Source organism: Schistocerca nitens, chromosome 2 (assembly GCF_023898315.1).
Source record: "Schistocerca nitens isolate TAMUIC-IGC-003100 chromosome 2, iqSchNite1.1, whole genome shotgun sequence".
Lineage (NCBI taxonomy): Eukaryota > Metazoa > Arthropoda > Insecta > Orthoptera > Acrididae > Schistocerca > Schistocerca nitens.
The window spans coordinates 718341921-718369758 of record NC_064615.1 but is presented as its reverse complement, the minus strand read 5'-3'; the positions used below and the strand labels follow the sequence as shown (position 1 = coordinate 718369758).

At 43.5% G+C, this 27838-nt stretch overlaps 1 protein-coding gene across 4 annotated transcripts in view; it reads left to right on the top strand.

Annotated features, from left to right (window-relative positions):
- The window catches only part of LOC126236895 (schwannomin-interacting protein 1 homolog), an 816191-nt gene that overhangs the window by 225945 nt on the left and 562408 nt on the right, over positions 1-27838 (top strand). For all 4 annotated transcript variants that reach the window (XM_049946538.1, XM_049946537.1, XM_049946536.1 and 1 more), the window contains exon 3: positions 21738-21824. In XM_049946538.1, coding sequence (XP_049802495.1) covers positions 21738-21824 — 87 coding nt within the window. The remainder of the gene's footprint in view (positions 1-21737; positions 21825-27838) is intronic.

Sequence of the window (27838 nt, the reverse complement as noted above, 5' to 3'; positions counted from 1 at the left end):
TTTTAGTGAGTTTGAACGTGGTGTTATAGTTGGCGCACGAGCGATGGGACACAGCATCTCCGAGGTAGCGATGAAGTGGGGATTTTCCCGTAGGCCGTTTCACGAATGTACCGTTAATATAAGGAATCCGGTAAAGCATCAACTCTTCGACATCTCTGCGGCCGGAAAAAGATCCTGCAAGAACGGGTTCAACGACGACTCACAATTGTTCAGCGTGACAGAAATGCAACCCTTCCGCAAATTGCGGCAGTCTTCAATGCTGGGCCATCAATAAGTGTCAGCGTATGGACCATTCAACGAAACATCATCGATATGGGCTTTCGGAGTCAAAGGCCACTCGTGTACCCTTGATGGCTGCACGACACAAACTCTTACACCTCGACTGGGCCCGTTAACACCGACATTGGACTGTTAACGACTGGAAACATGTTTTCTGGTCTGCCGACTCTCGTTTCAAATTGTGTCGAATGGATGTACTTGTACGGGTATGGAGACAACCTCTGAATCCATTGACCCTGCATGTCAGCAAGGGACTGTTGAAACTGGTGGAGGCTCTATAATGGTGTGGGGTGAGTGCAGTTGGAGTGATATGGAACCCCTGATACGTCTAGACACGACTCCGATAAGTGACACGTACGTGAGCATCCTGTTCGACCACCTGCATCTATTCATGTCTATTGTGCATTCCGACGGACTTAAGCAATTTCAGCAGGACAATGCCACATCCTACACGTCCATAATTGCTACAGAGTGGCTCCAGGAACACTCTTCTGAGTTTAAACACTTCCGCTGGCCACCAAACTCCCTAGACACGAACACTATTGAGCATATCTGGAATGCCCTGCAACGTTCTGTTCAGAAGAGATCTCCACCCCCTCGCACTCTTACAGATTTATGGACAGCCCTGCAGGATTCGTGATGTCCATTCTCTCCAGAACTACTTCAGAAATTAATCAAGTCCATGCCAAGTCTTTTTGCGGCACTGTGTGCTCACGGGGTCCGTACGCGACATTAGGCAGGTGTATCAGATTCTTTGGCTGACATGGGTACTAATACTAACAAGTAAAACAGCGTGAATATGTCAAGATGTTTTGATTTAAACACTTTGAAGTTGTCAGATAAGTCGAAAAGCTAGTTCTTTTACTTTCCTAATTCTGCTCAGGACATATTCAGCTCTTTTGTGCTACTATAGGAGCATTTTTCATTATTCTGATTTGATTATTACCGATCTCGCTCGTCGCACACAAGCATCATTGGATGCGCTGATGGAAACACACTAAGGGCGTTAAAAATACCTTTCAATACCATAGCCAATCACAAAATGTGACTAGCGGAAAGGGTACTGTGCGACTCTGTCTTTGTCACCTGTATATTACCCGTATTTACAACGGTTGAGGGGTCGCATGCATAAGATCATTTGAAACTGTTAGAAAAGTCCTTATTACGGACGTTGTTAAAACCGGACGTCGCACTGGGTTGAATGTTGGTTAATGTCATGAAAGCGTTGACCGCTGAAGTGAATTTCTGCACTTTTTCGTGTTGTGGTAGATCGCATTGATAACACCAAGTCTCATCACCCGCGACGATTTTTTCCAGAAAATAATCGTCGGCGTTTACACGTCAATCAAGTCGCGGCAGCGTCCACACGTCGTTGTTTTTGTTTGGGCCGTTTTTCTCTTTCTAAACATTTTGGAGAATGCTTTGAGCACTTGATTTAGAAATGTTGCTCCATTGTGGATCATGAAACAACAACTGCACGTCCGTTACTTAACATTGCCCGCTCTCAGCTGACTCGTCGAATGCACATCTGGTATGGTTAGTTCAAGCTGCCACCGTAGTTACTGCGCTGACGTCGTTTGATGTTGTTGTGGTCTTCAGTTCGAAGACTGGTTTTATATGCCGATCGCTGTGGCCGAGCGGTTCTAGGCGCTTCAGTCTGGAACCGCGCTGCTGCTACGGTCGCAGGTTCGAATCCTGCCTCGGTCATGGATGTGTGTGATGTCATTAGGTTAGTTAGGTTTAACTAGTTCTAAGTCTAGGGGACTGATGACCTCAGATGTTAAGTCACATAGTGCTTAGAGCCATTTTTTGAACTGGGTTTATGCGGCTTTCGACGATAATCTATCCTGTGCAAGTCTGTCCATCTCCGTGTAACTGCTGCAACCACCATCCGTTTGAACTTGCTGCCGTATTCATATTGGTTACTCTCTACAACTTTTGCTCCTCACACTTCCTTCCCTTTTTAAATTGGTAATCTCTTGATGTCTCGGAATGTGTCCTACCAACCGACCCTTTCTTTTAGTCAAGTTGTACCACAAACTTCCCCGCAGTTCAGTTCATTACCTCCTCATTAGTCACATGATCTACCCAACTATTCTTCAGTATTTCCAGACAAATAACTTCAGAAAAGACTCTCTAACATTTAAATTTATGTTCTTCGCTAGCCAAATTCTCTTCTTCAGAAACGCTTTTCGTGCCATTGCCAGTCTACATTTCATATCCTCTCTACTTCTGCTATCACCAGCTATTTTACTGCCCAATAAGCAAAACTCTTTCTGCTGCTTTTAGTGTCTCGTTTGCCAATCTAATTTCCTCAGTTTCTCCTGATTTAATTCGTTTACATCCCATTATCCTTGTCCTGATTTTGATGGTGTTCATCTCATACCCTCCTTTCAATCCACTGTCCATTCTGTTCTATTCAAGTGCTTTTCCAAGTCCTTTCCTATCTCTGACAGAATTACAATGTCATCAATAAACGTCAAAATTTTTATTTCCTCTCCCTGAACTTCAATTCCTTCCCCAAAGTTTTCGTTGCTTTCCTTTACTTGTTCTATAAAAGGATCGAATAACCCGGCTATGGGCTACAACCCAGTCTAACTCCCTTTTTAGCCACTGATTCCCTTTCGTGCCTTTCGGTTCTTATCACTGCCGTCTGGTTTCTGTACAAATTGTAAGTAGCCTTTTGTTCCCTGTATGTAACCCCTTCTAACCTCAGGATTTCAAAGAGTGTGTTCCAGTCTACATACTTCTGTAAAGAATTTGTATTATTTTGCAACTACAACTTGTTACACAGATAATTCGGTAATATTCACACATGTCAGTGCCTGATTTTCTTGGAATTAGAATTTTATAACATTTTCCTTGAAGTCTGGGGGTATTTCGCCAGTCTCATACATGTTCCACACCAGGTGGAATAGTTTCTTTACGGCTGACCGCCCCAAGAATACTAGTTATTCTGAGAGTATGTCGTCTACTCCAGGGGCCTTGTATCGATTTAGGTCTTTCAGCGTTCTGTCAAATTCTTCTCGGAGTATCGTATCTACCATCTCATTTTCATATACGTCCTATCCCCTTTCTATAATATTGCCTTAAAGTTCACTTCCGTTATATAACCCCTATATCTACTCCTTCCACCTTTCAACTTCTCTTTCTCTTCTTAATAATGGGTTTCCATCTGAACTCATGATATTCATACACCTGCTTCTCATTTCTGTAACGGCTTCTTTAATTTTCCTGGAGACGATATCTATCTTTCCACCAGTGATATAACCTTCTATAACCTTGCGTTTTCCTCCAGCCATTCCTGCTTTAGCAATTTTGCACTTCCTGTCAGTCTCATTTTTACACGTTTTTATTCCCTTTTGACCACTTCATTTGCTGCATTTTTATGTGTCCTCCTTTCATTAATTAAATGCAGTATCTCCTGCGATATCCAAATATTTCTGCTATGCAGTGACTTTTTAACTATTTGATCCTCTGCTGCCTCCACTATTTCGTCTCTAAGAGTACCCATTCATCTATCGCTATATTCCTTTCCCCTGCTGCAGCCCACCGTTGCCTAATCCTCCCTCTGAAACTCTCAACCACCTATGGTTCCAGGCTCATTCTATTAAATTTCTTATTTTGTGTCATTTATTCAGTTTTAATCTACAGTTCATAACCATTAAATTGTAGTCAGAGTCCCCATCTACCTCTGCAAATGCCTTACAGTGCAAAAGCTCGTTCCGAAATCTCTGTCTTATACGCTAGCAATGAACTCATTCTCGTAACATTTTTTGACGGACCGCTTAGTAGTGGAAACAGTGTAAGGAATATCATTTTGACATGTGTGAGAAGTTTATCTCCGCTTAAGAGTTGAGCAAGTATAGATAATTCCTCTTTTTTTATGTTCATTGTCACTATGCCAGTAGCAATGACGTGACGAAATGTCTGTCATCATTTCTCCCTCTTCCGCCTCCCCCGTAGTGTACAGGAAGTTACGAACAGAAAGAAGGCTGCGCGTTAGAATTGCCAGCGACAGGCAGCCAGCCAGCAGTGGTGTACGGATTGCTGCGTGAGGTGCCGTGAACAATGGAGCGACTCCCAATAGCTGGGCCACCGCCTCGTCCCGTCCCCATTGTGCGTGGCGGTAATTCCTTCCGCCCCCGGTTCTGGGCTTGCTGCCACCTCATCGACCCGCGCACTCGCCACACACTGCTGACTGCTGACTGGACCACACAGGCTTGGATTCCTTTATTAGCTGTGTCCTAGCCACGTGCACAGAGCCGGTCCGAATTGGTCCTCCCCCACTGGCAAAACGACCAAAGCTGCACTTCCCCTCTGCCCTACCCCTGCCCGACCGCCGTAAAATCAACTTCCTGCGTATACAATCATGGACTTGTGGTTCTCCCATGAGCAAACACAAATTCATTTCACTTAACCGTCAAAGATGATTCGATGACGTTTCACGATCGTCAGTGGGTTCCTCCATTATCCGTTAAATTACACGTAAAGAAATGTTGCGTAATAACACATAACGGTTTTTACTTTATAGTATTTACATTTATATAATTACTAACTGACAAACCTGGCATTCATTCTGCCAGTTTTATATCAGACAAGCCGGCCGAAGTGGCCGTGCGGTTAAAGGCGCTGCAGTCTGGAACCGCAAGACCGCTACGGTCGCAGGTTCGAATCCTGCCTCGGGCATGGATGTTTGTGATGTCCTTAGGTTAGTTAGGTTTAACTAGTTCTAAGTTCTAGGGGACTAATGACCTCAGCAGTTGAGTCCCATAGTGCTCAGAGCCATTTATATCAGACAAGAAAACAGAACTGTCTTTGTAGTGTAATATCGAAAACATTTCATTTCCGTGTATTCGTGAAAACGCTTTTGAAATGAAGAAAGAGCTGTACAAAGAAATGTTCATAATGTACAAGTATGAAATGCAGTATCCCAGACGGTTTCTGTACACTGCCCGCAGCTGCTTCGCGTGTCTACAACGCTATTTTGTAAACGTCTCTGTGGCAACGCCTCTTCATAGCTCTATCGACGGCTGTTGTTTACGCCTACAGCCGTATGCACTTCGCAGTTGAAATCTGTCAAAAGTGTTGCCAGGTCTCAGGGATTTCCTTATGCTGACTCGACTGTAGTTGTGTGTGTTGGTTGCAAAAAATATATGTATTAAAGCTTCGTAAATGATGCGCCAATTTTTCACATATCTCAGTGTTTATAACGTCATATCTCTTTAACTGTGTGTCGTACAATGATATATTTGTGTAATAACATTTAGCGGTATATGTGGATACTGTCTGCAAAGTATGTTGCGAATAGAGTTAGTAGGAAAGAAGTAAGAAATATAAATTTCATGCAAGATGCGGCAGTTTTTCACGCATCTCAGTGTTTATGAAGTCCTATCTCCTGAACTAATGACAGGTCGGTGATTCTTATCCCCATAACGATTGTTGGCTGATAGTAAGCAATATTCGTACCAAGTTTGGTTGAAATCGGTCCTGTGGTTTAGGAGGAAATGTGGAACATAAACACGAACATACATTCATTTTTATAATATGTATGGATTAACAAAAGAATCAGCAAAAAAACATATGCCTTAGTAAACTCCCATCCCTGAATCCTTAACGATTCGAACTCTCTATTAAGAAACGTCACTCTCCCGAACTACATGTAGTACACTGATGTAATTTTGTAGGTAAGTTCAGTGGATGTGAGCAAAATGTTTTGAATAGGGTTAGTGGTAGGAAGGAACGTAATGCGTGATGCCGCAGTTTTACTGGAGGAACAGCGAAACTCTAGTAAGCATATTTGTAAGGAACTCGTTAACAATCAGACAACGAAGAACACGTTAAATACGAGTAAGAAGGATTTAAGGAGTATATGCAACAATATTACTCACGCCTCATTTGAAGATTATGGTTATGCTCACTCAGAATTCTGCAGAACTACTCAAATTTTTTACAGGGACTTCTAAAACTATAGTATATCTGTCAAGAAATCTGAAAAAAATATTTCTCAAAATTCAGGTGCCATCTTCTGCCAATGGCGCTTCCTAGGGAGGAGGACCATGACGAACAACAATCCTGTATTATTTTTCAGCCATAGAAGGATTTTTCTAGAAATCCATCTTCAATTTACAAGTAGATCTCATCAATCAAATCTTGGGAGCAGCAGAAGTGCTGACTGGAGGGAAAGTAAATTACATATCCGTTCCACTTTTTTTTTTCTTGCTTCCATCCTTCGCTGGCGCGTCTCGTTCTATTCATCGATAAAATAGGAAGCCTTCAGTGAGGCAGCGCATTTGCTTCAAAAGCCGCTCGTCGACCTTTGAGATTTTACAGTACTGTAGCGAAGTAGCAGAAACAGCATTATGTAGGCGGTAGCTGTATGAAACAAGCGCCCATAAATCAAGTTAGCGATAGTCGTCTGTTCTATAGCAGTTTTTGTATGATGATGTTACTTGGACGAAACGACAATGTAAAAAGGACACTGTGACAACCTTTGTGGGCTGGCAACATTGTATGTTTCCTTACCACTAATTTTAAACTTCAATCAGGTGAATTTATTTTAATTTATGATGGATGAATTGTGGGTACCTCATTTATGGGCAACCTGTGAGAAAATCTGATAGCAGAAGAGTAAAAACTACTGTAGTATGTGGTTCAAAGTTATGTGAGCGTATTTCAATGCAATGGTGAATAGATTATTAAAATTGCTCCCACGCCTGCATGAAGTTGAAAGAGAGCTGAGTATTTTAAAGCCAGCGGCCATGAAGAATGGATACAGAGGGAGGGGTATGACGAAAATTTGTAATAGAGGAAAGGAAAAACAACTAAAACAGATAAGTAAATGTCCCATCACAGTTACGAATTCCAACAACAACAAAATAAGTGGCTACCACCTACAACAGGAAGATTTCCGATAGAATCAAGAGATGCTTTCATAAAGCAAATGTAAAAATACGTTTTTTTCCGTAAGAAAAAGATGCTAAGATTCAGTCTCCACCATAAAATATGTAATAGTGGGAAAAAGTTTCGGGAGTCAAGTGTGTATAGGATCATGTGCAATCACTCTAATAAAAAGTACAGAGGGCAAATGGAGAGCAGCTTCGAAACTCGATTCGGGCAGCGCACGTAGTCTCATAACAAAACAGCCTTTGAGCACATGAGGAAACTTTAAAGCACTGTACACGAGCATTGATCAAAATTTGAGCATCTTACGCAAGGGTCTTAAGAGAGGAGTCCACAACTTCTCAGAGGAACTTCAAATTTACGACCACAGAAAGCGAGATCCATACCTAATTTTGAATGAGCAGAATGAATTAAATCAGAATGCCTATTTTAACTTTTATGACGGCTTACTAAGTTGATGACTGTTTATGGGTAGGGCAGAGAAAGTGTGTGGTGGGACAGTCGGAACGCGTGTGCTGTGCCTGAAGTCGGTAAACAGCCCAGCGTTTTAGATCCAGTTTCCGAAATTTTCCCATGGCAGACAATAGATACTATTTCGGCAACTTTCCTCAAATATCTTAAACCTACCAATTCTTTTAAACTATTATTTTTTATTATTATTGGAAGCTGAAATAGGTGTAAAAACAGGTGTGAAATAGGGCCATAAAATAATCATACTTATCAAAAAATTGTAGTATAAAAACTAAAATTTTTAATTTGTAAATGAAAACAATAGCCTGACCGGAAAAATAAAAAACCTGATCTAGGAGCTTCGCAGTCGCTCTCTTCGTGCTTTTTTCGTTGTTCTGTTGATTTACCATTAGTGCGCCATCTGTATCTTATTTCGCCACTCGACACCACTATCCGCTACGCTACTGCGAACACACAAAATCCGCGCCTGTATGTTTTACTTACATTTGTAACCTCTTGACCGCCGGTCTGTCCCTATGTCACATTTAATGACGACAAATCATACCAATCCCGAAGGGTTTTCGAGAGATCCTCAGTATTTCAAACAGCATGTATTGATAGGACGTACTTTATAATATAAAACCCACCAAATACAAGCTTCAGCTAAAAAGACGAAATCCAGTATGGCGCCTCCTCAGAACTCGGTACGACCACAAAAGTCGATAGACATCCGGAACGGTCCAAACTGGGTATGTACACGTCATAGTGATGTCACGGAGAGGTATCACTGCGGTGAGCCTAACGTCGTTCACAAAGGGAAAGGTGTACTGATTGAGTTGAAGAAATAGTGAGGTCTAGTGAATATCCACAAAAACTGAGTATGTGTCGTTTGGACTAAAATATCAAAGATACAGTTATTAATAAGACTAAGCAAATAAAATACTTTCCAGTGTACCCGGTACCGAAATTTTCTTCCACAAAAATTTCCTCAACAGTTCTCTTTCCCCAGAAGTTGCCCCCAGGAAGTATTCCTCCCCAAAATTGCGGAAAAACCCCAATCTGGAGTCGCTGCCCTTTGCCCACAACGGTGGATTGCAAACGACTGGTCGGCCTGGGGCACAACACCAGAGCAGCGACGAAGACAGGCCTGCAGCAACGCCTTGCATACGGACGCCGTCCGCCATTCAAATCACAGTTTTTTTTTACTTTTTTTATAACGTTTTAAGCTTTAATCAAGTATTTCGAAGAACAATACTTTCAATTCACAGAGAAAGACTGTCATTAATTCCTTGTCGGTATACATTTTTTATTCCTGTGTGACAAATGTACCAGACGCCACCTATTGGCGGTTGATTTGCGCCTTATATGAATAAAGTATATTCTATCAAACCACTATTTTATCCTGTGACGTACCATGTAAATTTTGATGATAAGTTCAACGGGTTACTATTTTAACCGATACAGTCAGGTACATTCTGGTACATTTGAAGTTTGTTGGTATCGTATAACGACGACGTCGTATTTCGTAGAGTATTTGTTGATTAGTTATTTTACGGCGATCAGGAGGTCTGAGGATTGTTAATGTTGAAGTGAAACCAGTCATGTCTGAAACTAAAGCAACTGACACAGTCAATAAAAGACCTCTTTCACACCCAGTGATTGCAAATTTTCCCCGACAACGTTATTATTTTTTACATTTATATTCTGAGTAAATGAAATCATTATCATTCTCTTTTTCTCTATACTAGGTGCATTCAAATTGTAAGGCCTCCGATTTTTTTTCTCCGGACTGGAAAGAGATAGAAACATGCGCATTGTTTTAAAATGAGGCCGCGTTCATTGTCAATACGTCCCAGAGATGGCAGCACCGTACGGCAGATGGAATTTTACCGCCAGCGGCGAGAATGAGAACTGTTTTAAATACTTAAAATGGCGACATTTACCTTACTTGAACAGCGTGCAATCATTCGTTTTCCAGGTGGGTGCGACGAATGCTGATGCACGACCACATGGCTGCCCATGTGGCATGTTGCCAAGCAATGTTGACGCGCAACGACAGCATGAATGGGATTTTCTTTTCGTCGGTTCTGACAATGGATGAGACGTGGATGCCATTTTTCAATCCAGAAACAAAGCGCCAGTCAGCTCAATGGAAGCACACAGATTCACGGCCACCAAAAAAATTTCGGGTAACCGCCAGTGCTGAAAAAATGATGGTGTCCATGTTCTGGGACAGCGAGGGCGTAATCCTTACCAATTGCGTTCCAAAGGGCACTACGGTAACAAGTGCATCCTACGAAAATGTTTTGAAGAACAAATTCCTTCCTGCACTGCAACAAAAACGTCTGGGAAGGGCTGCGCGTGTGCTGTTTCACCAAGACAACGCACCCGCACATCGAACTAACGTTACGCAACAGTTTCTTCGTGATAACAACTTTGAAGTGATTCCTCATGCTCCCTACTCACCTGACCTGGCTCCTAGTGACTTTTGGCTTTTTCCAACAATGAAAGACACTCTCTGTGGCCGCACATTCACCAGCCGTGCTGCTATTGCCTCAGCGATTTTCCAGTGGTCAAAACAGACTCCTAAAGAAGCCTTCACCGCTGCCATGGAATCATGGCGTCAGCGTTGTGAAAAATGTGTACGTCTGCAGGACGATTACGTCAAGAAGTAACGCCAGTTTCATCGATTTCGGGTGAGTAGTTAATTAGAAAAAAAATCGGAGGCCTTAGAACTTGAATGCATCTCGTATTATCCCTTTTCCTGTCACTCTAAGTACATAAATTACACAAGTGTTTCATTATCTTGATGCCAGCATATCGGCTGCGTTTCTGATTTACTATACTGTGTTATGACTCCGACTTCCAAATTTGTTGTCTTGAACTCCAGTCTTTTCTAGAATTTCTCTATAATCAACACAAACAAAGCCCTATTGAAAATATAGAAAACGATTGAGAGAAGATCCATTTGTGTGAATCACTTTATCACAATTTAATGACTTTTTTTTTCAAACCGGATATGCCTTGCCCAGCTTCATTTTCAGTTTTGAATTATCCACTGTCTTGATGTACTCTTGGCTTTGGAAGTACACGTGGCCTGACTGGAAGGTTCACAGCATTATTGATCAAAATGAGGAACCAAAGACAAAATGGTAAGTCATTTTCCGTTCGTCTTCGAGAGAAAGAACGTCGTCTACATGTAGTTATGCCCTTGCGGTCGATTTACGGTTTCGGTATGAAACTGAGGGGGCCACAACAGTTGGGGAGGGAGGTTGTAAGTGTTGCTCTGCAACAGCCGCCCAAGCCGTGGTACCAGCTTGAAATCCATATTAAATTGAAATGTTTTTCATTCTTAGATTATTAGTTTTGCTAGCCAGCGTTACTACGAGGACTGGAACTATAATAGTGTCAACTATTTATTTAGAGCTATTACAAAATAGATACGAGTTTCAAAGTTTTACTGACCTTCAAAGTAGTCACCAGCATTGTATATAACCCGTTGCCAGCGATGTGGAAGTCGTGGGATACTCTTAGCAGTGCCAGTTGTGTTGACACTTCGAGCGGCGCAGTATATTGCCCGACGAATTTGTAGCTGTTCTGAAGCGAATGCCGTGAAGTTTTTCCTTCAGTTTAGAATTCAAGTTGAACTCACGAAGGTTTAAGCCAGGGGAGTGCAGTAGGTTGTATAGCACTCAGCAGCCCCATCAGTGAAACAAATCAGTAACAGCTTGCACTGTACGTGCTTGAGCATTGTCCTGCAAAATGATGGTCAGGTGCTGTTAATTTTTGGAACACAACCTATGACCAGCTTAGAGACAGAAGTAATGACACTTTCTGCATGACCTGACCATCATTTTGCAGGACAATACTCAAGCACGTGTAGTGCAAGCTGCTACTAATTTGTTTGACTGATGTGGCTGCTAAGTGCTATACTGCCTACTGCACTCCCCTGAATTAAGCCCTAGTAAGTTTAACTCGATTTCTAAACTGAAGAATACACTTCACGGCATTCGTTTCAGAACTGCTACAAATTCGTCGGGCAGTAGACCGCGCCGGTGGAACTGTTAACACAACTGGCATTGCTAAGAGTATCCTGCGAACTTTCACATCGCTGGCAACGGGTTATACACAATGCTGGTGACTACTTTGAAGGTCAGTAAAACTTTGATACACGTATCTATTTTGTACGAACTGTAAATAAATAGTTGCCACTATTAAAGTTCCAATTCTCGCATTTCTCAATCTTTTGGTGTTATTCGAAAGATTCGTGGTTCAATTCTTTGGCAAACCATCCTGATTTATGTTCCTCACTGTTTCCATAAATCACTTAAGGGAAATTTTGATATGCTTATAAATTATAGAGTGCAGAAATCAGTTGTCCTTTTTTAGAATTTATTACGCAAATCCAGATTTTGGCTAGTGGCTAGCCATTCTCAATGCACTATTTTCTATTCTCGATGCGTGTAAGTCGCTGTTGTTCGGCCGTCAGTCACATTTCTTCGAATATTCAAAGAAATGAAGCTAGGTGGGAACTATCCAGAGAAAGTCTACTAACGAAGTTTCAATAACCATATTTAAATGATGACTCTAAGGATATGCTACAACCCTCTACATATCACTCCCATAGGGATTGTGAGGACAAGGTTAGATTAATTACAGCATGCACGGAGGCATTTAAACAATTATTCGTCCCGTATTCCATAAGTGAATGGAACGGGGAAAAGCCCTAATGAACGATGCAGTGGGAGGTGCCCTTCGCCACGCACCTCACGTTGGTTTGCAGAGTATGGATGTAGATGTACATATAGTCTCAGTCGGAATCAATGTCACCAGATCACGCTCTACGCAAGCTCCATTCTACCGGGATGGCAGAGTTGAATTTCAGTTGTGCAAGTCTTGCTTCAGAGGAAAGGGGTACAATGAGTGCTCAAAACCTGAATGACGTTCTTCTTATACACTGTTGTCTGATAAAATTCTCACCAAAATTATTTTCCGTGAAACTGGAGTTTTCTTTCCTGTTAGTACAGGAAAAGAAGTACAGCATGAATATATATTTTTTTTTGTTTTTTTTTTGTCTTTTTTTTCATTTAGGCTGAATATGATACAGACGACTAACAAGAAGCAAAAGCTTCCTGCTTCTTGAGATTGTTGCCTAGATGAGATATTTGTGGTAGTTGGGTATATAAAAGATGTATTTTTTAATTATATTTCGTCGGATCTTTTATATTAAACATAAAAGTGCGTGTGTCATGCTACGGTGTAATTGGCCATGCAGCCTTACTTTGCCTAGGTTATATGAAACTTTATGTACATGAGACGAAGACTGCAGACGTAGCTCACGGAGAGCTTGTTGTAGCCTGTGCTCGCGACCTGTGGGCCAGCCGGGCTGGAGGCATGCTGGCGGGCTAGCGAGCGGCCACACAGCCGAACACAGGCCAGGCGTACTGCGGTTGGCTACCCGCAGAACACCAAAGTACCGGTAGTGCGCTGCCCGTGTTATGACACGGAAGCAGAGAACGACGGCAGCACACTTAGTGTTCTGGCAATGAACTTTGAATACGGAGAAATATGGCTCGAAAATCCGTATTCTTTTTTCGCGAATTACGAGCATTACATGATCACGTTTTTAATTTTTACAATGGGTGATCAATAACACTTTTTTTCTGAAAGGTTGGTTTTATACAGAATTCCAGTGCACTACGATATTCCTCACACTTTTCGCTACGAAACCCCATTTTTTACAACATAATCTCTATTCTATACGACGGCCTTACGCCACCTTACTGGGAAAGCTTGTATGCCCGCATGTTACCAGTCTGCTGCATGAGGTCGGAGCCAACGTCTTGCTCCATTAATAACCTCCCCATCATCAACATACTGCTTCCCGTGGATTGCATCCTTCATTAGGCCAGACAGATGAAAGCTAGAAGGTGTGAGATCTGGGCTGTGTGGTGGATGAGGAAGAACAATCAATGAAGTTTTGTGAACTCCTCTTGGATATGCTGACTTGTGTGAGACCTTGTGTTGTCATGGACAAGGAGAAGTTCTGAAACTTCCTGGCAGATTAAAACCGTGTGTTGGACCGAGATTCGAACTCGGGACCTTTGCCTTTAGCGGGCAAGTGTTCTACAATCTGAGCTACCCAAGCACGACTCACGATCCGTCCTCACAGCTGCAATTCTGCCAGGACCTCGTCTCCTACCTTCCAAACTTCACAGAAGCTCTTCTGCGAACCATATGAGATTTTCACTCTGCAGTGGAGTGTGCGCTGTTATGAAACTTCTTCCAGGAGTGCTAGTTCTGCATGGTTCGCAGAAGAGCTTCTGTGAAGTTTGGAATGTAGCAGACGTGGTACTGCCAGAACTGAAGCTGTGAGAACGGGTCGTGAATCGTGCTTAGGTAGCTCAAACGGTAGAGCACTTGCCCGCGAAAGGCAAAGGTCCCGAGTTCGAGTATCGGTCCAGCACAGTTTTAATCTGCCAGGAAGTTTCATAACAGCGCACACTCTGCTGCAGAGTGAAAATCTCATTCTGAAGGAGAAGTTCGTTCGCGTAATTGTAGCGACGAACATGCTGAAGTCGTTTCTTCAGTTTTCTAAGGGTAGGACAATACATTTCAGATTTATCACTGCACAATGATGGAGGACATCAAACAGAATAACCCCCTCAGAGTCCCAGAAGACAGTCACCATTTGACTTTATCGGCTGAGGGTGCGGCTTTGAAGCGTTTCTTCAGAGGAGAGATGGTGTAGCACCACTCCATGGATTGTCGTTCCGTTTCCAGTCCGAAATGACGAACCCATGTTTCATCACCTGTGACAACGTTCAACTGTGGCAACCACAACCAACTGCGGAAACGCCTTGGGCTGCGGATCGGAGCCGCCAGGCGGGGAAGCCACCGGCGGTGGAGCACGCACCACCGGGTAAACACAAGGACGAGTCGGACGACAGACCAACGACAACCGACAACAACCGACCACGACCGACTATGACCGACACAACAAGGAAGAGATAAACAATGGAGGCTTGTAGAAACCACAACACCAAACACCAACAGTAAATCCACTCGGAACCAGAGCCAGGCAAAAGTCAACAACGAGCAACGACAAGAACACAGTACCGCCGAGATAGAAACTCAATCCAGAGCGAGTACCAGACTGACTGGACTAGGTTTTTTTTTTTTTTATTGTATTTCAATTCCCCATCGGGGCGGGCTGGCAGCAGCATATGCGCTGCTCTTCAGCCGAAAGACATAGAACAAACAATAGAAGACATTTAAAAATAACAAAGGAGAGACTATAGTGAACATAGATATAAAAAAAGGGGGAACATCATGGAAGGCAATAGACAAAAAAACGGGGTGACTGTAAAATGGAGATAAAAAAACTGTTTAAAAGTAGCACACACAAAAAGCCACACACTGCGACAATTAAAAGAACACTGGACTAGGGCAGAGCGGGTCCCTGTATACGAAACCGGAGGGAGCGGCTATTGGCCTCTGTCTGCACGTGGCGTAGCGGTGGCGCCCTCGATGCGCGAGAGCCGCTGTGCGGAATAGCCGCCGCGGACGCGGAGCCCTCTATGGGCTGACCACATTCATTTGTTCTGGCGCGTGTTCGACTTCCGCGGCGTGAGGTACTAGATAAACAAAAATTTGTCACGATCAGCCTCGTAGTGCGCAAGAAATTCGCACAGATGGTTCTTCGTTGCTCCTTGCGGCCTGTTAGGCGATGAGGACCCCAACAGTCACACATCTTTGAGTATCCTAACTGTTGGACAAGTGTGTCAGCACTAAGAACAAAGACGTCCAATTATACAGCGAGATGTTTGATTATGATCCATCGATCACTTTGAATGAGAGTGTCCGCAAGTTCCAATATTGCATGTGTCACGGATGTGCGCGGCCGGTCGGTACACGAGGGATCGCATAGGTTTGAGAGACATTGATAGGATAGCAACGGACGTTTCGCCCAGCGACTCACCATGCTTTTGTTCACTGTCAGGTCTCCGTAGACATTCTGCAAGCGCCTGTGCATGTCTGCGATGTTTTGGTTTTCCACAAAAAGAAACTCAGTGACAGTTTTCTGCTTGGCACGCACCTCCATTACAGACGTCACTTTGAAGGCCGCTTATAGCGCCACCAATTATTGGGACTTCATGAAGCTACAGATGCTGAAACAGGAATATTCCACGACATCCCACAACAGATTCCGCAGTTTCTCAATCGAAACTGACTGAGGAAAAAATGTGTTGCACTACTTATTGAACGCCCCTGGTACTTTAAGGCTGACACCGTAGTTAAGTGCGTGTCTGGAAACGTTTCTGCGACCTTGAAAAGTACTATATTCGAGAAATCTCAACAAAAGCTAAGATTAACTTCTCATCACTGGCATTCGCAGTCATGTATAATTTTGTAAATGACATCGTGGTAACCTTTTGATTGTAAAATTATTTATTTGTAAACTTCAAAGAAAACTCACTATTAGTGGGTAACATATTATTTGAAAATCAAAAAGGAGACATACATGGATCTTAAATTTGAATAGAGAACGGTATCAGTTGGACTACATCTTTATACACGAAAGTTTAGGAACTGTCTGAAGAATGCCAAAGCTTACCCAGGAGCAGACGTAAATTCAGACCACAACCTCGTAATGGAAGAAATACAAATGAGGTTGAAGAAAGTGTGGAGAGGTAAAGCAAAAGATAGACTAAACTTGGAGGTCCTCAGGGACGTAGTCAAGGCTTTAGAGTAAAGGCAGGTTTATGGAAAAATGAAAAAGAAGTAGAAATGAAGAATAGGCAAATGAGAAATGAATAAAGATGAAGGAAGGACTCATGGGTCCCACCAAAGAAGTAGTAGGAAGTGACTAAAAGTATCAGCGAAAATTGGGTAATTGAAAACATATTGAAAGAGATGGAAGAAAGGAAAAATATTTTTTAAAAAAAGGTACAAGGAACGGAATAATGAATTAAGCAGAGAAACTCAAGAAGCAAGAGAAATATGGATGAAAGAAAAATGCGAGGAAATAGAGAAAATGAACATAAAGGGAAAGTATGAAATAGTGTACACATTGGGCAGTGAGATGGTTTCCGAAAGTAAAAGGAGGAAGACAAACATGTAAAAAAAAAAAAAGAGTGGATGGTACACTGGGTGAAGAACCACAGGAGGTTTTGGGCAGACGGCAAGAATATATAGGATGTCTGTATAATATGGATCAAATACCAAGTGAAATCAAGCTTTAAGAGCAGGAATATGTGCCGTAAAATGGTAAGGACTACAGCTTCTCGGAAGCAGGAGCACAAGAGGCGCTGAAGGAGATGAAAACTGGATGGCACTTGGAATTGATAACTTGCCAGCAGAAATGTTGAAGTTTTGGGTAAACACGGAAAAGAAGGAATTATACTGAATGAGAAAAAGAGAAATGCCAAAAAACGTGAAGAACATATGACTATCAACGTAGTTTCTCATGCAGCTAAAGTATTGCTGTGAGTGCTGAAAAGAAGGCTATATGCCAAGCTAGATAGATGGGTTGAGGAGAAACAGTTCGCTTTTAAAAGAAGAAAGGAACAAGAGATACTATTGGCCTGTTAAGAATCATAGGGGAAGGTAGAGAAATTTGTGCTGTTTTTTTATTTGTTTGGAAAAAAAAACTTTCCACAGAGCATAATAGAGCGAGGTGATGGGTATTTTGAAGAGGAAAGGAGCAGACTTAATGGAGAGGTGATTGGTACAGCAGTTATATTTACAACGAAAAGTAAGAATAAACACTGGAAGTAAATTTTCTGAAGGAAGCAGCATTGTAAAGGACGAGAATCAATACCGCAACGACAAAGACTATGGACATCGTCAAATGAAGGGGACTGACAAGTATTAAGACAGCACACGTCATTATTAGCCGAGTAAGAGCACTGAAATATCTTGGAAGTACGATTACTGAAGACTGGAGATGCCATCAGGAGCTGAAAACTCGCATTGGCATAGCGAAGGAGGCATTCAGTAGAAAGAGGAAATTATTATATGGAAAACTAGATAAAAGTCTGACGAAAAGACTTGGCAAATGTTTTGTCTGGAGTGTGGTACTCTTTGGGGCACACACTTGGACACTAAGACGAGAGGATGAGAAAAGGCTAGAAGCAGCTGAGATGTGAAGGAGACTGGAGAGTATAAGCTGTATGGAAAGAATAAGTAACGAAAGAGTGTTGGAAATGGTTGGTGAGGGGGAAGAGTCCTGCACGCAATAAGAGAAAGGAAGAAGAGATGTGGTGACATTCGTTGAGGGGAGAAGGTCTAGTTCGTGGGAAGAGACTGAGAGGAAGGGAGAGATACAATATGACAGACGACGTAAAGGGAAGCGGAAATTACGCGGATCTGAAGAGTATGGAAGAAGGCAGGAGAGCGTGAAGAGTTACCACGTTAAAACCCATCTTTAGGCACAACACTTATGACGGTGACCCAATATTGTAAATTTCGACTATGTGGCCATTATCAAATGAAAATAATTGCACACATATGTTAAAGCCTAAAAATCGTCGGACATGACAGGACACAGAAGTTGGTCTCATGGTAATGCGTTCCTGATTATGATTTGTCGTGTGTACTGCACTCCTTGGATCATATTGAAAATATGTTGTTTGTATTCTCCTTGGCTCTAAATGGTGCAAATGGCTCTGAGCACTATGGGACCTAACTTCTGAGGTCATCAGTCCCCTAGAACTTAGAACTACTTAAACCTAACTAACCTAAGGACATCACACACAACCATGCCCGAGGCAGGATTCGAACCTGCGACCGTAGCGGTCGCGCGGTTCCAGATTGTAGCGCCTAGAACCGCTCGGCCACACCGGCCGGCTATTCTCCTTCATTTTTGCTTGCATCCATGATATTGGATGAAGTAAATGATTACATTTCTGTTTTTGTTTCATATAAAACAGAAGCTGCTTTCGTCACGTTGTACCTGTGGACCCACATACACTGACGAGCCGAAACATTATGACCACCTGCTTAATAGCTTGTTGGCCCATCTTTGGAACGCCATACTGCACAGATTCTGCCTTGCATCGATTCTACAAATTTTTGGTAGGTTTATGGAGGTATGTGACATCAGATGTCTACGCACAGGCCACGTAATTTGCTAAATAACGGGCTGCTGCTTTGTGTACATGCTGATAACGCCCGATAGCGACCCAGAAGGGTTCCATCGAATTCACATCAGGGGAATTTGGTGGCCAAACCATCAACTTCATTTCACCATCGTGCTCTACAAACCACTGCAGCACGGTTCTGGCTTCGAGGGCACGAAGGGATGCAGGTGGCTCGCAGCTGTCAGCGTGTCTTCGATTACTACCAAAGATCCCATGCAACCTCAGGAGAATGTTTTCCTCAGCATAATACTGCTCCCACCAACCTGCGCCAGTTGTGCGATGAATGTTTGGAGCCGCCCTTCACCTCGATGATGACATTAGTGGAGACGACCATCGACGTAGTGTAGCAAGAAACGTGATGCATCCGAAGAGCCGACACGTTTCCAGTAATCCACCGTCGAAGTTCTGTGAAGAGTCCTGGACGTCTAACCACTTAATGTCTAGTGGAAGTTTCACAGTTCTTCTACCAGTTTCCGTAGATGCTCACGACAGTATCACGTGAGCATTCGACCAGCTTCCCCGTTTTAGAGATACACGTTCACAGGCTCTACTTAATAATAATCTGGCCTTCAGTGTGGCTTATCTCAGTGGATTTCCCCATTTGCAGCCCATAGCTTCGCTAGGGTGATCCCCCATCTGTCTCTTTTCCGGTTACATACTTTTCGTACGGTGTCAAACCCTTGCAATGTCACCAAGCGACATACGACATCGCGTTGAGTTGAGGTCATAATGTTTTGGCTGGTCAGTATGTATTTGTACCTGTTAACGAATCTGTGTTTGAACTGCTCGATGTAAATGCATTGTAAGTACATTGCTCGTATTCTGCTTTATTTTGGTTTGCATCCGTTTTCCGTGCTTTCTCGCATTTAGTAGAGAACTCGGATATTTTCATTGGAGTGAGGGGATGATTCTTGTACATTGATTTCTGCTAAAACGTATTGTTTGTAATATCAGTTAATAATGTGTGAACAAATCTGCGTAAATACTGTTGCATTCTTAGCATTTCCAAGGAAGAAAACTCTGGTCACTAAAAGCATGCTCGGTGATAAGAAACAACACCCATCCAAGCGAAGTTAGATACATGTCCCATGACAATTTGCAATAAAGTTGAATATCACTTGAGTTAAAAGCTGCTAACATGGAGTTGTCCGCAGCTCGTGGTCTCGCGGTAGCGTTCTCGCTTCCCGAGCACGGGGTCCCGCGTTCGATTTCCGGCGGGGATTTTTCCTGCCTCGAAATGACTGGGTGTTGTTGTGTCGTCTTCATCATCATCATTCATCCCCATTACGGTCGGAGGAAGGCAATGGCAAACCACCTCCACTAGGACCTTGCCTAGTAAGGCGGCGCGGGTCTCCCGCGTCGCTCCCCTACGCACTGTAAAGGAGTATGGGACTCATCATCGTCAACATGGAGTTATTATTAAATGCAACAAAGTATGGGAAACAGATGCAAACAAAAATAGATTAGAATACGAGCTGTAGAAATACAAAAACACGCGAACAGTTTCAACAAGAAAGAGGAAAGCCTTAAGGTAAACGGATCCTGGCTTCCCTTACTGCAGCGGACGACCGTCGCAGGTAGCAAGAAATGACCGCGGAGAAGCCCTCGGACGTTGGCGCGCCAGGTACATATAGTATGCGGCCGCGAGCTCGGCTCCAGTTCACCAACGGCAAAGGACGGTGAAGCTTTGACAATGCCAGCCACTCGTGCTGGCGAAACGTCAGTAAAATCATTAGATGAACGTCGGCCGAAGAACACGAGACAGAAGCCAATAGGCAGTTTGTCAACAAGTGGCCACGAAAGCCTTAACAATTTTGTACGAGCAATATACTTACAATACATTTAAATCGAGCAGTTCACACAGGAAGAACAAATAAACACGAGTGACAATGCCACCTTCTGTTTTATATGAAACAGTAATACATATACTTTCGATAAATGGCAGCGTCGGTCGTAAAGATTGAAGTGCTTTATTTTACAGATAGATTTCCATCACTGTGTGACCATCTTCAGTGCAAACTATTCGTACCTTGTATGCCAATATCATAACAACACAACATTGTCTATATGGTGTAACATATACTGTGATGAGTAATTCCAACAGATATCTTCACTTTTACTGCATACAGAACTGATGAGATTACAGAAGAACCTATCTTGTGACCTTAGCAGTTGCCGATCCAACGTCCTTCCATTTATCCAAAGCATATTGGCAATAATGGAATTAGACGTAAATAAGATATATGACGTGATTTAGTTCACTCAGTATTAAAAATGCGAGCAAAGATCAAGCAGAATAGTAGTATAACATAACAGTGCAAACCAGAGAGTACAATACACACAAGAAGTCGTAATCAGAAACACAACGCGATGAAACCAGCTACCGTTTACTAGGAAACTAAATCAAATTCGCCTGTCATTGGACCAAAGCTCTGCTATCGGAAGGCCCCGTATGAGGTCCCCCCCCCCCCCCCCCCGCCCCTCTGTGGCTAGCACTCAGCAGCGTATGGCTCTGTGTGTGATGTTACTGACGAACTACTGGCAGATTATTCACAGATTTTTCCACTGTGATTTTCTTCTAATCACCCGTGGTGACTTAATTGAACACTGTCCTCGGAACATTGACTGGTGATGCAAAATTTTTCTCACCTATGTTTCTTATGAATTGTATGTGCCGCACATACACATCAATTACTTCTTTTCAGGATTCTTCAGATGAAAATCATCATACAATCTATTTATAATCATGTGTTTGAACCAGCTCGTATCGGTTTTTAAGGTGAGACCTAGATATTTGGTTGATGTGAGTGAATTCACAAATGGGAGGAATTGGCGCCATTCCAGGATGTTTCGCAGCGCCGGCTCCCGGAGCTGTTTAGGCTTGTAATGGCTGTTGTAGTGAATACCAGTTAACGCCGTCGCTGTCGCCGCCACTGACACCGCCCTCCCCGTGTGTTGCAGCCGTAACGCGTCGCAGCTGCCGCACAGGGACCGCAACCGGAACACCGCGGCCACGGCGGCCGACGCCGCCCACCACCTCATCAACAGGTGAGCACGCCGCGTCCACACCACGCACTGCGCTCCTCAGCTGGCGGTACGGCGTCTCAACACCAATCAGTTGCACTAACACAGCAAGGGGGCAATTTTCGCTGGACGGTTCAGTTACATGGTAGGTAGATTTTTAATCTTCACCAGATCTAAAAAACGAATGACTTCTTGAGGAAGTGTAATTATTCGTCCACAAAAGAGGTAATTTATGAAACCGCTTTCCGTCAGTTCTTCACCATTTCTCGTCTCTCTGGGACGCTGATACGATTAAAAGAGTAGATACAGATGAACATGAGAAGATCTGCATATTTCGTCGCGGATTCGTCCACTGACCACGATAGCGTCAAGAAGACACTCATCAGACTCCAGGGGCAGACGGCACAAAATATTTACTGTTACAATTTCGAGGGCGAACATTCCAGGAAGATTCGCTAACATTCGACGTACTGTCATGTGCTGTTACGAGGCTAATCCCAAAAGTAAGGTCTCCTATTCTTTTATAAGTACATAGACCTGTTTATTTCTACAATGGTTTACATCAGTTTACAGCTTGAACATTTAGCTATTTGTCGACATTATCACCATTTCTGTCGATGCAGTTTTATAGACGCTGTGGCAGCTTTTCTATGCCCGTGTCAAACCAGCTCGTCGCCATGCTGTTCATAAAGTTATGAACCCCTTCTTTCACCCCGTCGTCGCAGCTGAATCGCTTTCTGGCAAAATGTTCTTTTAACCTAGGGAACAGATGACAGTCACTGGGCGCCAAGTCAGGACTATATGGTGGTTGGGTGACTATGTTCCACTGAAACTGTTGCAGGAGAGCAACGGTTTGCCGAGCGATATATGGGTGAGCGTTGTCATGGAGAATGTGTACGCTCTTGCTCAACATTCCTCTTCCCCAGTTGCCGGCCGCGGTGGTCTAGTGGTTCTGGCGCTGCAGTCCGGAACCGCGGGACTGCTTCGGTCGCAGGTTCGAATCCTGCCTCGGGCATGGGTGTCTGTGATGTCCTTAGGTTAGTTAGGATTAAGTAGTTCTAAGTTCTAGGGGACTTATGACCTAAGATGTTGAGTCCCATAGTGCTCAGAGCCATTTGAACCATTCTTCCCCAGTTCTGAATTGCCCGTTTGAGTTTCACAGTACCTGTCAGCGTTAATTGTGGTCCCAGTAGTCATAAAGTCGACCAACAATACCCCTTTCCGAACCCAAAAAAACGGTTGTCATGACTTTAGTGGCAGACTATGTTTGTTTGAATTTCCGCGGCTTTGGCGAAGAATGATGCCTCCACTGGCGTGATTTTTGCTTCGTCTCAGGTGTAAAGTAGTATGCCCAGGTTTCATCTGAGTCCAGAAAGTTGTCCAGTTCGGCTGCAAGGCGGTGAAAAAATGCGCGGGGAGCATCAACTCGTTGCCGCACGTGGTCTTCAGTCAGCATGCGTGGCACCTATCTTGGGCACACCTTCCAGTAGTTCAATGTTTGCGTCAAATTCTGTGAGCGGTGCTTCGGGAAACCTCAGGAACCAACGTGCAGAGAGCATCCAGGGTGATCCGTCGATCTTCACGCATGCTTTGCTCAACCTCCTTTGTTCGCCGTGAATTTCGGTCCGAACAGCTCTACACCACTTACGAACATCTTTGACATCCATGCACGACTCACCATACACTTCTGTCAATTGGCGATGGATTTCAATCGGCGCAGTGCCCTTTGCGTTCAAAAAACCGAATAACTGCGTGCAATTCGAGCTTGGCGGTAACATCCAACAGGAGCTCCATTCTCAACGGCTACCAAGCCAAGACTAAGCGCCTCAGCGCGGCGTGCGCATGTTTACACACAGCGCGTGAAGCACTCTTCATAACAGTGTGACCAACTGCCACACAAACATAGTTCTGTACTTATGAAAAAATAGGAGACCTTACTTTTGGAATTATCGTCATATGTTCAAAAGAATCCAAAAGACGTGAATTGCGTTCCGACTGATTTTCATGCAGACACATAACGTAACTGTCTTGTAGCTTCTCTAATTGCTTTCTGGTACAGTCGCTCGACTACGCAAAATTGTTACCACAACTGACCACTGAAAGGCATTGGTCTGTATGGCAATAACTCCAATTGTAAGCAAATACCACGATATTACCAATCTCAGGAAGTTCCTTATTACAGATGAGAAGTCCTAAACGCTTGAAAACTCAGATTTATTACAGTAAGTTACACTTCTAAAATTTTACCATTATCATTAGTATCTGAGACAACGAATGCCCGTAACTCAACCACAGAAAACATACAGCAAACTTTTCCCAAAACTAAATTTATTTGCTAATAAGATATTTTCAAAGGATATCTGGACTCCCAAAATTCAATGACAACTCAAAGCATTCTCAATATCTAAAAGGCTTTCCACACGCCTGTTAACCGTCGTATGCATAAGCTGGTTCATGAAATTACCAGTTAGAAAACCGCGATTAACGGAATCATGTGCTATATGGAAACCTCATCAACAGCAACGTATCGATAATAATCTCACTGTATTCATGGTGGCTACCAATTTGTAATTCTCCTATCTACCAGAAAGTTACATTAAAAACCACGAGCAGCGAGTTGCGCATATGTTTGAACTTTAAAAGACATGACCAACTGTTTTGTTCTGAATGTAGGTTCAAACGCGAAATCTATGGGCCATGCAACGCGTTGGTGCCTGGCTGAAACTAGAACACAAGATTGATGGACATTGCTGACTATGCATAAAGATACAAGATACACTTCATTTTCGCTAGTAGCAGTTAGTAAATCTGAACTTGGAATTACATTGCGAAAATCGTTATATTGGGCCGGGACTCCTAAGCAGCAACTTTTGTTCCTCTTAACTAACCACCAAAGATGTTAACTATGGTTTAATGCACATGCAAAAATCTTGAAATGACGAGATGTAAAGTTTTATGTTGACCGGGAGTTTGAACCCAGCACGTAATCAGATTCTTGAGTAAGCACAATCAAATAGTAGTTAATGATTTTTTTAGCAGTAGCGTGATGTTTGAATTTTTACCTTCCCAGGATTCGAACCCGATGCTTATCGCTGTTATCGTCCAGTGAAAATGGACATTAAAGTGGAAAAGTAGAATAGATGTGCTCCGCAGAAACGAAGATGAACAAGTTTTCATAGCTCTTAAGGTATGCTCCTTATAGACCTTGTATCCGGACACCGCCATTAACTTACGTTTTACATATTAGGTGCATTGTGCTGCCACCTACTGCCAGGTACTCCATATCAGCGACCTCAGTAGTCACTAGACATCGTGAGAGAGCAGAATGGGGCGCTCCGCGGAACTCACGGACTTCGAACGTGGTGAGGTGATTGGGTGTCACTTGTGTCATTCGTCTGTACGCGAGATTTCCACACTCCTAAAGATTCCTAGGTCCGATGTGACATTGAAGTGGTAACGTGAAGGGACATGTACAGCACAAAGGCGTACAGGCCGACCTCGTCTGTTGACTGGCACATACCACCGACAGATGAAGAAGATCGTAATGTGTAATAGCAGACATATAACCAAACCATCACACAGGAATTCCAAACTGCATCAGCATCCACTGCACTAGTATGACACTTAGGCGGGAGGTGAAAAAAAATGGCTCTGAGCACTATGGGACTTAAATTCTAAGGTCATCAGTCGCCTAGAACTTAGAACTACTTAAACCTAACTAACCTAAGGACATCACACACATCCATGCCCGAAGCAGGATTCGAACCTGCGACCGTAGCGGTCGCGCGGTTCCAGACTGTAGCGCCTTTAACCGCTTGGCCACCCTGGCCGGCTAGGCGGGAGGTGAGAAAACTTGGATTTCATGGCCGAGCGGCTGCTCATAAGCCACATATCACGCCGGTAAATGCCAAACGACGCCTTGCTTGGTGTAAGGAGCGTGAACATGGGACGATTGAAGAGTGGAAAAACGTTGAGTGGAGTGACGAATCACGGTACCCAACGTGGTGATCCGATGGCAGGGTGTGGGTATAGCGAATGCCCGTTGAACGTCATCCGCCAGCGTGTGTAGTGCCAACAGTAAAATTCGGAGGCGGTGGTCTTATGGTGTGTTCGTGTTTCTCCTGGAGGGGGCTTGCACCGCTTGTTGTTTTGCGTGGCACTATCACAGTTCAGGCCCACATTGATGTTTTACGCACCTTCTTGCTTCCCATTGTCGAAGAGCAATTCGGGGATGGAGATTGCATCTTCGTACACGATCGAGCATCTGTTCATAATGCACGGCCTGTGGCGGAGTGGTTACACGACAATAACATCCCTGTAATGGACTGGCCTGCATAGAATCCTGACCTGAATCCTATAGAATAGCTTTGGGATGTTTTGGAACGCCGACTTCGTGCCAGGCCTCGCCGACCGACTTCTATAGCTCTCCTCAGTGTAACACTTTATGAAGAATGGGCTGCTATTCCCCAAGAAACCTTCCAGCACCTTATTGAACTTATGCCTGAGAGAGTGGAAGCTGTCATCAAGGCTAAGGGTGGCCCAACACCATATTGAATTTCAGCATTACCGATGGAGGTAGCCACGAATTTGTAAGTCATTTTAAGTCAGGTGTTTGGATACTTTTGCTCACATAGTATGTTTTCTTATAACTTTCAATATTTCAGGTGTCAGTTTGGTTGATCTTTCTGATGTGTCTTTGCTGTACAACGTTCGCTCTTTGATTGCTAGGCCGCTCAGGAAACATACTAACCGTGAAAACGCATTGGGGATGATTGAAATTTGAAGCATTGTGGAATATGTCTGACAACCCTGTGACAGCAGAGTTACATCCTGGACTGATACAGAATTATCCTGCTAAATTCATTTGATATTTCCTTGGTATTTTAGTTAGATATTCTGAACGAATTTCACTTGTTGTGTGTCTTCTAATTGTCAAAAGCATGTTTTTAGTCCAGGAAGATCGTTCCACACAGAAACTACAGCTTGTTTCAATGCAGATCTTCTGTATTAGTCATCAGCACGACAATGACAAAACTGAATGTCACGTATGGTTGCTAGGTCTGTGGGAACATTGTCACATTGTAAAACAAGCCTAACCAACCTAAGGACATCACACATATCCATGCCTGAGGCAGGATTCGAACCTGCGATCGTAGCAGCAGCGCGGTTCCGGACTGAAGCGCCTAGAACCGCTCGGCCACAGCGGCCGGCTTAAACAGGTTGTAATCCGCTCCATGGAGTCACGTGTCAGAAATCTCATCCAGGTGGCACGCCTGCATTACGATAAAATCATTACCAAGCGTGAAGCTTGCTGGTCTGGTGGCTTGATAGTATCTTTGTATACTTAAGTTCTGGTTTCGATTCCCACTCGAGCGACTGTTTTTCATAGGCCTATTTACCTCTCTTCGCTAGCGACTAGGGGTCAGCATGGGTCATGAAAAAGTCGTTAGTGTGTGTAAAAACTCTGTTACCATTAACCTTTGTTACACTTATATTTTTAGTTTATTTCATGAACCAGACTCCATGTAACGTCACAGGACACTTATTCCATCTTTTATTTGAGCTTGAGATGTTGAGTATATTGATTCTGGGTTGCGATTAGAGCTCGTATTTTCCCCCTCCCAGGATCTAATCCCATATTGGCGATAAAGTTCCATCAGTTCTTTGCCTGGACAAGATTTCAGAGTCCTCAAAGTCTCCGAGTATGATGGGTGTTTGGGTTCGAATCAGGTTTCAGTATAAAAATGTTCGTCATGTTTTTTCAGGCTCTAGCATCAGCAAACCTATTTGCTAAAAGAACTAAACTCCGCCCAAACAGGCCATGAAGTCTTAACGGTACCGATCGGCCGCCGTATCGTCCTCAGCACACAGGCGTCACTGGATGCAGATATGGAGGGGCATGTGGTCAGCACACCGCTCTCCAGGCCGTATGTTTAAGAGATCGAAAACTCACTGCTGATGGCAAATAATTTTGATTTTTAATGCCGCTTCATTCGTTGACTGCCAATAGGACACAGAATTTGTCGTCACATTATTTC